The sequence below is a fragment of the Strongylocentrotus purpuratus genome, unplaced genomic scaffold (genome assembly GCF_000002235.5).
Source record: "Strongylocentrotus purpuratus isolate Spur 01 unplaced genomic scaffold, Spur_5.0 spur5_scaffold_15, whole genome shotgun sequence".
Taxonomy (NCBI): domain Eukaryota; kingdom Metazoa; phylum Echinodermata; class Echinoidea; order Camarodonta; family Strongylocentrotidae; genus Strongylocentrotus; species Strongylocentrotus purpuratus.
Window position 1 is genome coordinate 35,915,640 of NW_022145600.1, and position 13,255 is coordinate 35,928,894.

General features: G+C 36.4%; 2 protein-coding genes across 3 annotated transcripts in view; one reads left to right on the top strand and one right to left on the bottom strand.

Annotated features, from left to right (window-relative positions):
- Positions 1–6,320, top strand: LOC593718 (cyclin-J). Its single transcript, XM_030986338.1, has 4 exons — positions 1–296; positions 2,372–2,678; positions 3,248–3,532; positions 6,153–6,320. Exons 2-4 carry the CDS (start codon positions 2,393–2,395, stop codon positions 6,314–6,316), a joined length of 735 nt encoding a protein of 244 aa, XP_030842198.1. The 5' UTR covers positions 1–296; positions 2,372–2,392; the 3' UTR covers positions 6,317–6,320.
- A 5,816-nt stretch (positions 6,321–12,136) lies between these two features.
- LOC584422 (DNA-directed RNA polymerase II subunit RPB2) overlaps positions 12,137–13,255 on the bottom strand; it is a 26,610-nt gene continuing 25,491 nt past the window's right edge. For both annotated transcript variants that reach the window (XM_030986340.1, XM_030986341.1), the window contains exon 24: positions 12,137–13,255. This exon is cut by the window's right edge. The gene's annotated coding sequence lies outside the window, so the exon portion shown is untranslated.

Genomic DNA, 13,255 nt, shown 5'->3' on the forward strand with positions numbered 1-13,255 from the left:
TGCGCATGCGTCTCGAGACCTCTCTCCATAGCCATCGCGATTTCATTGTCTCATGAATATTCACGACGACAGCAGGTTACGGTAAGTCAACTTTCAGCCTGTCTCTGGAAGGATACTCTTGGTGAGCGGGATTTCAAATACGCCTCCGCCGAACAGCTGGCCCATCTCAGCTCCGGGATCCTGCCTCGTTGCAGCCTCGGTCTCGCAACGTGTGCAATTTTACGACTGCACTGACACCTTTGTAATGTCGACACATTTACTGCTGCAGTAGCGTCATTATTTTTGACAATTCTCAGGTAAGCCTTGGGAAAATTCACCTGCTAGACTTCTTTATTTAATTCATGTTACTGCTATGATGAGATGGAGTCATTTAGATCTAGATCTATAAATTGAAAGTTTGTTTGGATCGAAATCAAACTTCAATTTCAAACAAAGACGGTAACTAGCTGGGTAAGATTTGATTTTGACTTTGTTTAGCAAAGTTTCTGAGCTTGTTTGTATTGTAAGCGCTAAGCGGCCAAGCCGAGTGATGTTTTGTCCACATTTGTCACAGATTCGTCGCAAGGTATTCCAGTGGGAGCAGTTTCTTGAAACCACAGGAATTCTAAATTCTGGGACATCTCATTGAAACGTGTGTTATACACTGCCACCAGTACCACTGGCATTATATAGGCCTAGACCCTACTAGACCTAATACTAGTAATACAGAGACGCCAAGTTTAAAGATCGGCAATGCGTGACATTTTCATGATTCGGCTCGCGCGAGGGTATAACACACGTATAAGCCTATAAGGTATAGGCCCTAGCGTTTTTTCAAAACCTAGCACGCGCGTTGTGCGTGAGAGCATTTTCAGACCCTCGAAATGCGTGATGTCACGCCTATTAAATGCGTGATACTTGGTAGCTCTGGTATTATGACTAGTATAGTCCCGGCCCCCCCCCCCCACTCTGAGAACAGACGGACACCATGCGTGAATTACCAAAATGTCCGGTATTAAGAGGGGTAATTTTCGTGCAACAAAATCCGGCCCGAGAATTGTAAAAAAAAAGGGGTGTAGAATCTATTTATTTTCACCCCGAGATTTCTTTAAAAAGGGGGTGTTTTTTCTTTTTTTCTCTCATCTCTTATGACTCCTAAGAAATTATTCTGATTTAAGGGGGGTATATTGAGCATTTTTCATGATTTAGGGGGGTCTCCAATGCAGGAAAAGCCCGCGAAAGGGTTCGGAAATGTTGGCAGTCCTCAGATAAGGGGTGCTTTCAAAAAGAAGGAACAAGCATATGCGTACCCTAAATAACACTGAGTGGGGGGGGGGGGGGGAGACAGGCTAGTAGTACGTACACGTTTCTAATTTTATGGAGTATGGGATGTCTTGGATTCAATTCCTCCTAAAATACTCCATGTCTAATCATTCAGTTTTGACTGGAGGTGGTCCACCAACTTAAACCAAGGAGGTAGGATTAGAAAGAAGTGTGCCTTGCTTAAACTTAATGAGGGTTTCGAGAAAAGGGCAATAAGCGGGCTAAGAATGGAACCAGCTCCCATCCGTGACAATTCTCTCAAGCTTTAAAAAACAACTTGATGCCAAATTCCCAGCAAATTAGCGAGGTTGTGTCGATCCACAAGAACATTTTACTGACTATTTCATCCAGATCTAAATGACTTGGAACCAGCTCAAACCGGACACTATCACCCACACTGACCCTGTCAAATTCCAAATTATCCTGACGGTCCCCCCTCCCCCATCTACAAATTAATCCACCCTATCCGCACCTCCAGTTAAAACTCAGACAAGTATTTTGGAGGACCAACCAACCGAGAAGGCCTACCAAGTCTTAATTTGATTCTCGATCAAATTGTTATCCTTTTATTTATCGATGTGTGCATGATCAGTTGAGACAGCAACTGTAAAGTTTTCTTTTGAAATCAGCATTGGCTGATGCTGGGATGACCAGAGGATGTGCTCATTATTTTTGAAATGTTATTGGTTTTTTTTAAATGTGATAATTGACATTAATTAATCTGTAGTTGTTCCACTCAGACTACGTCTGGTTCCACTGACTGCCTCTATGCCACGGCAGAGGGAAGATTGACAAATGTCAGTTTTATTGAAGAATTCCCCTTATACCAGACAATTATTCCTAATCTGATCATTGAGTCTGACATCTTTTATTTTCTGCTAAATGCTGTCTAGATTTAATCAAATTTGCAGCAAAATAGAAATAGCATTCTTGTCTCTTGACTAACTAAATTCTCTGAATGATGGACTCAACTGGAGCACCTTACATTGTAGATATGAATGACATACAGTAGTAAATACAGAGAACCAAGATTATCAATTTGATTATTTTCATCATGATTATTCATTAGGGCAACCGCAAACACCGTACCATGGCTCATCTGGATCAGTGGCATGAAGACCCAGAGCTAGCAAGCGAGGTCTATGCATCGCTGTGCCATGAAGAGAGCCGCATCCTTCCCTTCCAAGGGAAATCCCCTCAGCTGAACCTTCGTCGGTTCCTGGTCGACTGGCTAGCCATCGTGAGTGAGAACTTGGATATTGAGAGTCCAGCTCGTCATCTAGCTGTTTATCTCCTGGATCGGACGATGGATAGGTTTACTGTCAGTGGAGAAGCTTATCTACAGAGACTAGCTCTTGTCTGCCTTCTTATAGCAAGTAAGCATCATCTGTTCTTTAGAATAATTGAAATGCACATTAATTCACTGCCTGAGCTTTAAAGCTAATGCAAACTAATACCCCACTGATCGAAAAGTAAATGAAAATGAGCTCAGCCCTTCAACTGAGAAAATATATCTTCAACTTTTCATTGTATTAAGTAATTTCTGTTATCAAATACATTTGTTCACTTAAAGGTGACCATTTTTGATGACTTTTCCAACCATGTGATGTTTACAAGTATTAGATTTTACTGAGACAAATTTTGATTGTATGGTTTTCATTGTCCATTTCGATATAAATATTCAGTATATATTTTCTTGAACCCATTTTTGTATTTGAAGGACAATCTATTCTTGTTTTTAAAAAATTGGAAAAGATTGGGTTGTCTAATAAAAAATGGAGGATGAGATGAAGTCTCTTTATTTACTGATTAGTCTCTGGTATCTAGTGCTTAATTGTGCTGAATGTGATTTTGAATTCATGCATACCTTGAGTAGGGACTACTTGAACTTAAAAAACAATGTCCTTTCCATCACCTGATCACCATCTGTTATTTTTGTACACAGCCAAGTTTGAAGAGAAGGAAATCAAAGTGGTCAAACTGACCAATCTTGCCAATCAGATCAACACCGATGAAACGGCCAAGAAGGAATTCTTTCAAATGGAGCTTCTACTCCTCGATTTCTTTGACTGGAATATTTCGGTGCCTACGTCACTTCATTTTGTGGACTACTTCTTAATGGATGCTGTTGGTCCGCATGATTTGCATGGAGGCAAACCTCTCACAAACTTTGATGCACCCATATACCTGGAGAGATATGCACAGTATTTCCTTGAGATTAGTTTACAAGGTAATCAAGCATTTAGCCTTCTTTTTTCTTGATGCAGAAACCTTTATCTTTTTTTCTTTCTTGTCAGTTATTTTTTCAATCAGCAAGATTTCCTTAGTACATGTTTTTATGCCTCAGTTACGAAGTAGCCGGAGGCATTATGTTTTCGAGTTGTCCGTCTGTCCGTACGACCGTACGTCCCGTTCTCTTGATCGCGTTATCTCAAGAACAGACTGGTGGATTCCTACCAAACTTTGTATGTAACTTGCAGAGCCAATGAACTGATTAGATTTTGGGGTCACAGGGTCAAAGGTCAAAGATCACAGGGCTCATTATGTATGCAAAATAGCTTGTAATTGCGTTATCTCAAGAGCCGATCGATGGATTCCTGCCCTACTTTGATCATGTATGTATCTTGCAGAGCCAATGAATTGATTAGATTTTGGGGTTACGAGGCCAAAGGTCAAAGGACTCAATATGTATACAAAAATAGCTTGTGATCGCATTATCACAAGAACTGATTGATGGATTCCGGCCAAACTTAGGTCATGTATGTATCTGCAGAGCCAAATAATTGATTAGATTTTGGGGTCACAAGGTCATAGGTCAAAGGTCACAGGGCTCATTATGTATGCAAAAATAGCTTGTGATCACATTATCATTAGAACAGATGGACAGATTACCATAAAACTCAGGACATGTATATATCTTGCTGAGGCAATGAACTGATTAGATTTTGGGGTCATGAGGTCAAAGATCAAAGGGTCATACATGTATATGTAAATGAGAAATAGCTTGTAGTCACGATATTCTGAGAACCTTTTTAATGTTTACATTTGAACTTGAATATGAAAAATTTCTTCTGTTTTGGTTTGTAAAATTGCTCAATGACGGAGGCATCATTTTTCGACTGCACGCAGTCAAAGTTCCATCTAGTTTTTATGCCTCCGCCACCGAAGGTGGTGCCGGAGGCATCATGTTTTCGGGTTGTCCGTCTGTACGTCCGTACGTCCGTCCCGTTTGACCGTTATCACAATATCTCAAGAACCATTTAAGATTTAAACTTAAGATTCGGGAATAGTATTTATCACCATAGGAAGACGATCTGATTAGATTTTGGAGTACGTAGGTCAAAGGTCACAGGTCACAGATGTCAACTTATGAAATTCCTTGTATTGAGTTTGTTAGCGCGATATCTCAAGAACCATTTGAGATTTAAACTTCAAACTTAAGGATAGTATGTATCACCATAGGAAGACGATCTGATTAGATTTTGGAGCACGTATGTCAAAGGTCAAGGGTCACAGAGGTCAACTTATGAAATTCCATACATTGAGATTGTTATCATGATATCTCAAGAACCACTGGAGATTTAAACTTCAAACTTAGTGATAGTGTGTATCACTATAGGAAAACAATCTGATTACATTTTGGAGCACGTAGGTCAAAGGTCAAGGGTCATAGAGGTCAACTTATGAAATTCCATACATTGAGATTGTTATCATAATATCTCAAGAACCACTGGAGATTTAAACTTCAAACTTAATGATAGTGTGTATCACCATAGGAAGACAATCTGAATAGATTTTGGAGCACGTAGGTCAAAGGTCAAGGGTCACAGAGGTCAACTTATGAAATTCCATACATTGAGATCGTTATCGCGATATCTCAAGAACCACTGGAGAATTTTCACTTCAAACTTAATGATAGTATGTATCACCATATCATAATATCTCAAGAACCACTGGAGATTTAAACTTCAAACTTAATGATAGTGTGTATCACCATAGGAAGACAATCTGATTAGATTTTGGAGCACGTAGGTCAAAGGTCAAGGGTCACAGAGGTCAACTTATGAAATTCCATACATTGAGATTGTTATCATGATATCTCAAGAACCACTGGAGATTTAAACTCCAAACTTGTTTAAATTGCTCTATGGCGGAGGCATCATTTTCGACTGCGCGCAGTCAAAATTCCATCTAGTTTCTTTCTTCTTTCCATCATCTGTTGTGTATTCGGGCTGTTTTTGAGCCAGAAACCTTTCAAATAATTACAAGATGTGTAAGTTCTGATACATGTCATGAACCAGTTGCAAATATTGACCACTCACAAATTTTGTTGTACTCTTTCTGTGTTTGACCTGTTCAGATTACACCTTCTCCACAATAACCCATCCTCAGTTGCAGCCATCTATATCAGGCCTAATTACCGGATTTAAATCGGTTTCCTGATTTTAAAAAAAAAAATTCTTCCCAATTTTTTTTTTTTTTTTTTTTTGGTACCCAATTTTTTTTCTTCCTGATTTTATCCCAATATTCCAGATCTTTCATTTATTTTTTCTATTCTTCCCTATTTTTTCCCCAATTTTTTTCCCAATTTTTTTACTCAAAAAGGGGGAATGTTGTTCGATGCCATTTTTTTCCCCGCGAATTCTCTTCTCTTTTTTTTACTCAAGGGGGCGTGGTAGAGGGGGAAAAAAAACCCCCTTTTTTTTTTTAGTACTCACTATCACCCTTGATCTTTATAGCAGCATCATGTGTCTCCAGCTCTCAACAACCTCTTGCAAATATTGACCACTTGCAGATCTTGTGAAAGTTTCTTGGTTTACAATAAGTTTCGTTTCTGTTTGAATTGTTAGATCACACCTTCTCTACATTACAACCATCGTTGATAGCAGCCATCTGTATAGCAGCATCACGTATATGTCTTCAGCTATCACCCACATGGACAAACCAACTCAAGAAGTTGACCAAGTACTCCTGGGGACAGATCTCTCCTTTCATTGAGACAATGCTCAAGTAAGTACATTCAAACCTGGTTTATATAGCAACCACCTGTATAGAAAGACCACCTGCCTATACCACCTGGTCTTCCTTGGGTGGTCTTTTTAAACAGATTTCGCTGTAGATCAGCTGGTGAAAGTATTCCTTATACATACTATTTTATACATGATGCTGTGAACCATCTCATTAAAACTATTGAAGAAAAAAATGTAGAGCATAGTGTGCTTCACATTTTTGTATCCTAACTCACTTGAGAACACTCAGCTCCTTTTGTTCCATCTCCACTTACCAATTATTTACACATTGTTGCACCTTTTTTTCTTCTTAATCAGTGATATACCGTCATACATGTCCGAATGCGACTATAAGCTTTTTACCTTCAGGGCGCGCAAGCATGATGGCTTAGTAATTATGGAAAGGGCCTTTGGATCCTAATGCCCAGATTTTGAATATGCTGTTATATCAGTATTGTTATATCAGTTACCGAGTGACCTTCAGATAGAATTTAAAACTGGACCCCCTTTCTTGTAGATTACAGTTTTTGTAATTTTATACATTTTTTTTAATGGCTGTTAGACAAAGTTTGGGTTAACAGCTGATTGATGAAATTTGTTAAGGTTTGATAATGGCTCCAGAATCTGGTTTGCATAAGAACCAGTGTTTTCATAATGATCACATTGTGGCATTAGTTGGTACTAGTAATTCTTTTAAAGATATCTTGAGTTTAAGAACCAAAACTGATTGTCATGGGTCATTGTGGAATATTGCATAGTAAACATCCTGATAATCAAGTATATGTCTGTTATCTTTATATATATGTACATATGTTTTTGAATGCTTTTTATATGATTGTATGTTTGATGTTAACTTGCATTTTTAGTTTTTGGACTTTTTGACAAGTCATGAATAAAACCTCATTTGAACTTGAACATATGTCTATATTTGAATGTACTGAACTTACAATTCAGTATTTTAATCAAACTATATGAATGTGAAATAGATAGATAAAGAGAATATAGGATAACATTTTGCTACAAGTAAATAGAGGATCAAATGCTTTGTATTGTTTTTTTTTTTAATAACAATTCCATTGCATTTTTTTAATAACAATTCCATTGCATTCAGAGCACATGAATCAGATGAAAGTGCTGCCAAACGTAACAAAGGAGTTAAGAAGTCACATCATGGGTACGTCACCAGTGCTCCCACCAGTATAACAGTACCACCAACTGCATGTTAACCAAGGAGAAAAGGACGTCTACCTCCTATGGCAACAAAGCTCTAAGTAATATAGACTGTACTGGTTACTGCCTCTGGACCATTGAGAAAGGCTGGGTCTTCAATTCATCTTTCTCCTATGGTCACATTAATTGCTTCTTGTCATATGTAGCAGTATCCTTCTGCCCCCAGCCTTGTGAAGAGACAGTGATCTACAGTGATCCAACTCATGGGTAGCTGTGTCGGTGCAGAAGATGATCCAAAGAAAGAATTCCTTGAGATGCCTTTGGGTGGATGATCAGTAGACATGCCTCCCAGGATGATACCTCTGAGTGGAATGTACATTATCAAGAGGCAATGAATTTGAAATGATATTGATAAGAAACACTTCTTAGCTTACTATACTTTCTGACCGATCATAAAAAGGATCAAACTGAAGCTAGTGTATGTAGAATCAGACATTGTTTTGTATGTGGAACTCGACGATGACCAGCTGCTGTCAAAGTGCTTGCGGCAGTACCCTCAATCGCTGTCATCTTGGATTGTGTTTATGTACCACGTAGAGGATGTGCTATACTTCGAAACAACTTCTGGAAACTACCTCAGCAGTCAATATGTGTCGCAACTAAGAGCTTCTGTTCTTCTTAGAAGACGGACACTCTGCAGAAGTTAAAATTAAAGAATCAGTAAGGAGCGTTTCCAGAAGGCCTACGAGTGCTACGACCCATCTATAACTAAAACAAGTGATGTGCACTGGTTTATGCGTTGTATGGCAAGCAGTTAATGAGTCCTCAGTGAAATTGTCAAGTTGGCCCAGCCAAAGGATAGATCATATGGATTTATGATGTAAGCATTTTGTATGATGAGCTACATACATACTGTAAAAGATGGTTCTATAGTTTTGTTTTTTTGTTTTTTTTTTCAAAGCAAAAAGGGGAATCATAAAGTTGATTGTAGATGTGTGTGATGCTAGGACTAAGGGTTTAAACCATGCATTTTAGCTCTTGAAGAAAAAAAAGCCTTAATGTGTGTATCTTATTATTTTGCTATTTGCAATACAGGGTGTCAAATGAGCAGGAGAAAATATGAGCTTAACATTATTATGATACCATTTTTTTTTACAAGGAGAAGTCTTCTTTTGTAAATTATCAAAATTAATGAATTTAGTACACATACATGGTTTGTAATTTTGTACTGATCATACAATCCTCTTCAGTATTGGTAAGTATCAAGTAGGGTATAATGTAATCCTCTGTGAAGACATTGTCACTTAGATATTTACATTTTCTTTGTTGTTGTACCTATTCATGTGAAATTCCCCAAAACACAATCACCAGAAATTATTGAATATCAATTTTATAAATGCTAATAGAAACTGATTTGCAACAAATACTTCTCAAACATCATGCGGGAAAAATAGTTTTTTGTTTAAAGTGGGATGTAGAATCATGCTGCTAAGTAACAAATTAGAGGTGTTGTTTGTGTAGATGAACAGTGATGTTTATCCAGATTTACAAAGTGATTCATGCTTCATACATTTAGCATAAAATGGGAGAGCCCTATATCTAGATTAATTTACAGATGAAATATTTAGATTTGGTAAAGTTAACAGTAAGCCCTGTGTCCCTAACCACAGTGATTGATTAAAGAAATGCAACAAAATTTTGACAATTTCTCAGCAAATTGTGGAATTTCTAGGATTGTCTTATTGCTTTGCTATGTTATAAGAAAATATATGAGAAGTTGCCTCTTGTGCTTAAAACCACCGATAAGTTGTCAACATTGATTTTGTTTCGGTTTGTGTATTTTCTTAATGGAGAAATTTATTCATTTCCAGTGCTATTTATTAATACTTGAATTCTACTCCAGTCGAAACCACTTTAAAACAAGACCAATTGCCTTTTCTGCTCCGTTGCCACATTTGTATATTATTGTTGGCTTTGAGCTGTCTTGCCACAAATGCTCTTCACATTTACTGCTAAGTTTATTTCAATCAGTTATACTCATTTGATCTGAAATGTTGATTGTATTCATATGAAAGTTTGCCTTGCGTTTCAATGATAATTTACCAACAGAAGTTGTGTAAAAGTAGAAAGTCAGAAATATTTAATATACTCAGTATTCATCAAAATCTTGATGAAAAAAGTTGATGTAATCATGTTTTAATAGATGGAGTACAACGTGTACATACAGTTAATAACTAAATTATTCATACCCCCTGTAAATTAATGTTTGTTTTTGTGTGTAGATTCTTAACTAAGGAATGAAAGGTTGGCTGGCTGAATTAGGCCTTTGTTGAATACTTATAGATATGATACTCTACATTCTCAAGAAACGTGAATAAGGACAAATCAATTTTTCACATATGTTCTCTAAAATGACAAAACTTGGTAAGGGTATATATAATTAAGTTGTTAACTGTTAAACTGAATCAATCGTAGGTACTAAAAACATTTCATAAATGTTTTAGCCTCGATCAATGCATTACCTCTCTTTGTTTCTCTCAAATATTTATGATAAAATGTTTTGTATCAAGTATGCAATATTCATTATGTTGGTATTGATTTGATATAACTCAAATCAGGTGACATGTTTAAATAGTGATGGAGCTTTATGAGTTTCTTTATTGATGTTTGCCAAAAAAAAGTATTCCAAAGCCCCTGCTGTAATGTGTGCTATAAAGTTGAAATATTTATTTATGTGCGTAAAAGTGTTTCTTGGGTAAACGCAGTAGGCCTAGAAAAAGTTGCTTTCTTTCGAAAATTGTTTTTGTTATTTATTTTGTAAGTAAAGAGGTTACTGAACAAATAAAGAAGATTTATTTATGCCATGATTTGTGCCAAAGATCAGAAAAAGTGTATGGATACATGTATATCTATGTTCTTTAACAAAGGTAAACATTTGTTATAGTAAACACCACGAAAAAACTAAACATGTATTCTCAAGATTATCTGCGTTTTATGTTACTTGTAGTTATTGTTCAGATGCCAGTTGGGACTGTGAAAAATGTTTGTAAGTTTTATGAAGGATTTAGAATCTAAGTGGAGGGAGAAAGATAGAGAGAGAGAGAGACAGAGAGAGAGAGTAAAAAGAAAGGGGAGGTCCTGACGGGGATGACAGAGAAAGAGAAGAAATATAGCATAGAGAATATGATTTTTTTATTTTTATTAGGTTGCCCCATCCTGTCCCCATGACTGTAACATATGTGTTATATTAATTTTCTATATTATATCACTATCATTCCTTCCCCCTCTCTCAAGTCATGTTTCTCCACCCCCTCCCTTAATTTCTTCATACATTTTGATCAGCTTTCTTCTATTCGTTTTCGTTCTTTGTTCCTTTTCTATGAAATCTCACCAGTAGTTGCGATTCATTGCAAGTGAAATTGCCACACTGCCCTCGATGGTGACACTAGTCGCAGGACAGACCCCTCCCCAGGGATTGGGGATGCGTACACTCATATGATGACGAGGTATTAGTAATACCCATAAAGTGCTTACATTCATTTGTATTCTACTAATACTATCATTTGTCCTACTTGCATGACCGATTTTATCACATACAGTAGCGTACCTTACCCTTCTCTCCATTGCAGCAAGGATATCAATAATGTATTTTTTTATTCAAAATTTTGAAGAAAAAAAACACAGCTTCAAACAACAATGAGGTGAGCCCTTATTTCCACCATATGAAGTAAGTTGCCTTCGCTTCATGAGAGAAACATGTAGTAAGTAGGCGCTACTACCTAGGGAGGGGGTGTACCCATTCAAAATTTATGTTGGCAAAACCATTTTATTGGTTATTCCATAATTTCTGATTTTATGATCTCCCTTTGTTGCCTGGAACTTGCAAATCTTTGGACTATCTTTTTTTAAGGGGGGGGGGGAGGGGGTGGAATATATAATTTTTTTTAAAAATATGAACAACACTAAAAAAAAAAGTGCAGAGTAATTACTATTATTTATTTTCAGAAAACAAGAAATTAGAAGAAAAAAAATGCCCAAGCCCGTTGGTCGTAAAGGGAGAAGATGGCTGAACTCTTCAATATTTGGGAATCCAATCAAGATGATGTAAATGCCATATACGGTAATCATATGCCTTCCAATATTATTTCCAAAATAGAATAAATGATTATTATTATTTCCATTATTACTATTATAATGATTATCAGAATTATTACTATTATTATTATAATTTTTTACTTTTATGGAAGAGGGTCTTTTATATGAAGAATTATTGTAGAATGTAGAGTACGGGTATACATACATGTACAATGCACAAATAGATGGATTTTGCAGAATTGGGATATTTTGATTGTTTTGGGCAATGAATATTCTTTTCCACCTGTGTACCCTATCTTGTGTACTCACCTTCTTATTAATATCTCCTTCTCTATCTCTTCTTCTTCCCATCTTATACTTCTCTTTTTCTCCCTCTCTTTTCATCTCTAGCGTTCCCTGTCTCCCATCTGTTTCTCCTTCCCTATTGTCTTCTTTCTCTATCTTTTTCTTTCTGAACTTTGCCCCCGCTCACTTTTCTTTCAAATTCAAAGCAATATACATTCAACTGACAACTCAAGTTGTTATCATCACGACCCAGATATCATACACAACACAAGCTATGCATTTCTTACAAAGCATTACTTTAATTGACATCACTTTCTCATAGCAAATACATGTAATTGGTGAAACACACAAACATTATTTACAGTTAATGAAAATATCATACATTTATGCATGTGTAAAGACCTAAGACTGTGACATAAGCAGGTTATAAAAACTGAATTTGTGAAAACCAATATCTCATGAAGTTGTTTGATATTCTATTCTCAGAAAATAAATATATGTGTGGTTCAAGGAATCATAGCATCTCCTTGACTTTATATCCATGTTATTCTAATTCAGAACTTACCACTTATGGAGAATTCACATTAGTTTAAATGTACTGGTATGTGTATTTACATTCTCATAAGCCTCAAAATGAAATGAAACTCGATCTAAATTCTGTATCTACAGCACATGTTCACTATTCCCCCTTTTGACACTTTTATGAGCCAGGGGAATGAGAACACATGGATTCATTAACTTTCAAAATGTCAAAGGGGTCTGAAGCAAAGGGCCACAATCATCACTCACAAACCCCAAAGAAACTTTTCTTTAGTGTGGAGCTCTATCATAATAGATCATCTTGGTTACTCTATCCCTAAACCTATGACAAATCAAGAAAATCATTTCAAAGATGAGTAGAAACCTCATAATCTCTTGAAAATGAATGAAAACTCAGAGGACTGATTCATTTCTCCTCTTAGAGAGAAAGAAAGAACACATTAATTTTGACTCTTTAATCACCTTAATAAAAAAAACACAAGTGTAGTAAGTAAGACAATATACTTCACATATCATGTCCATGCTTCAAACACTACATATTCCTAACATGAATCAGATTTCTTCACTCAATGTTTACAAATTAATTTGGTTCATTTCTAGAAATGATACATCCCAACTCTTTTTCCCCTGTGGTACAGAAATGCATTCACTTCTATGTCAATTCAATCATTAAATCAATGACATAATGACAGGATAAAGATTCATAGACACAATTGCCACACTTAAAATTTAAAAAAAAATTGTCTTACGAAGATGAAATATATTCCAACATTGTACGACATGGGCAGGGCATATATTGACTGAAAATCTTATCCTATATTGCTTGTGACATAATGGAACCAAATTGTTGTTTT

Bases quoted from the DNA above. Each gene is read 5' to 3' on its own strand.
- LOC593718 (XM_030986338.1), top strand. From the start codon at position 2,393: ATGGCTCATCTGGATCAGTGGCATGAAGACCCAGAGCTAGCAAGCGAG. The intron at 2,679-3,247 runs GTAAGCATCATC...TTTTGTACACAG, and splicing joins TGTCTGCCTTCTTATAGCAA to CCAAGTTTGAAGAGAAGGAA. The intron at 3,533-6,152 runs GTAATCAAGCAT...TTGAATTGTTAG, and splicing joins CCTTGAGATTAGTTTACAAG to ATCACACCTTCTCTACATTA.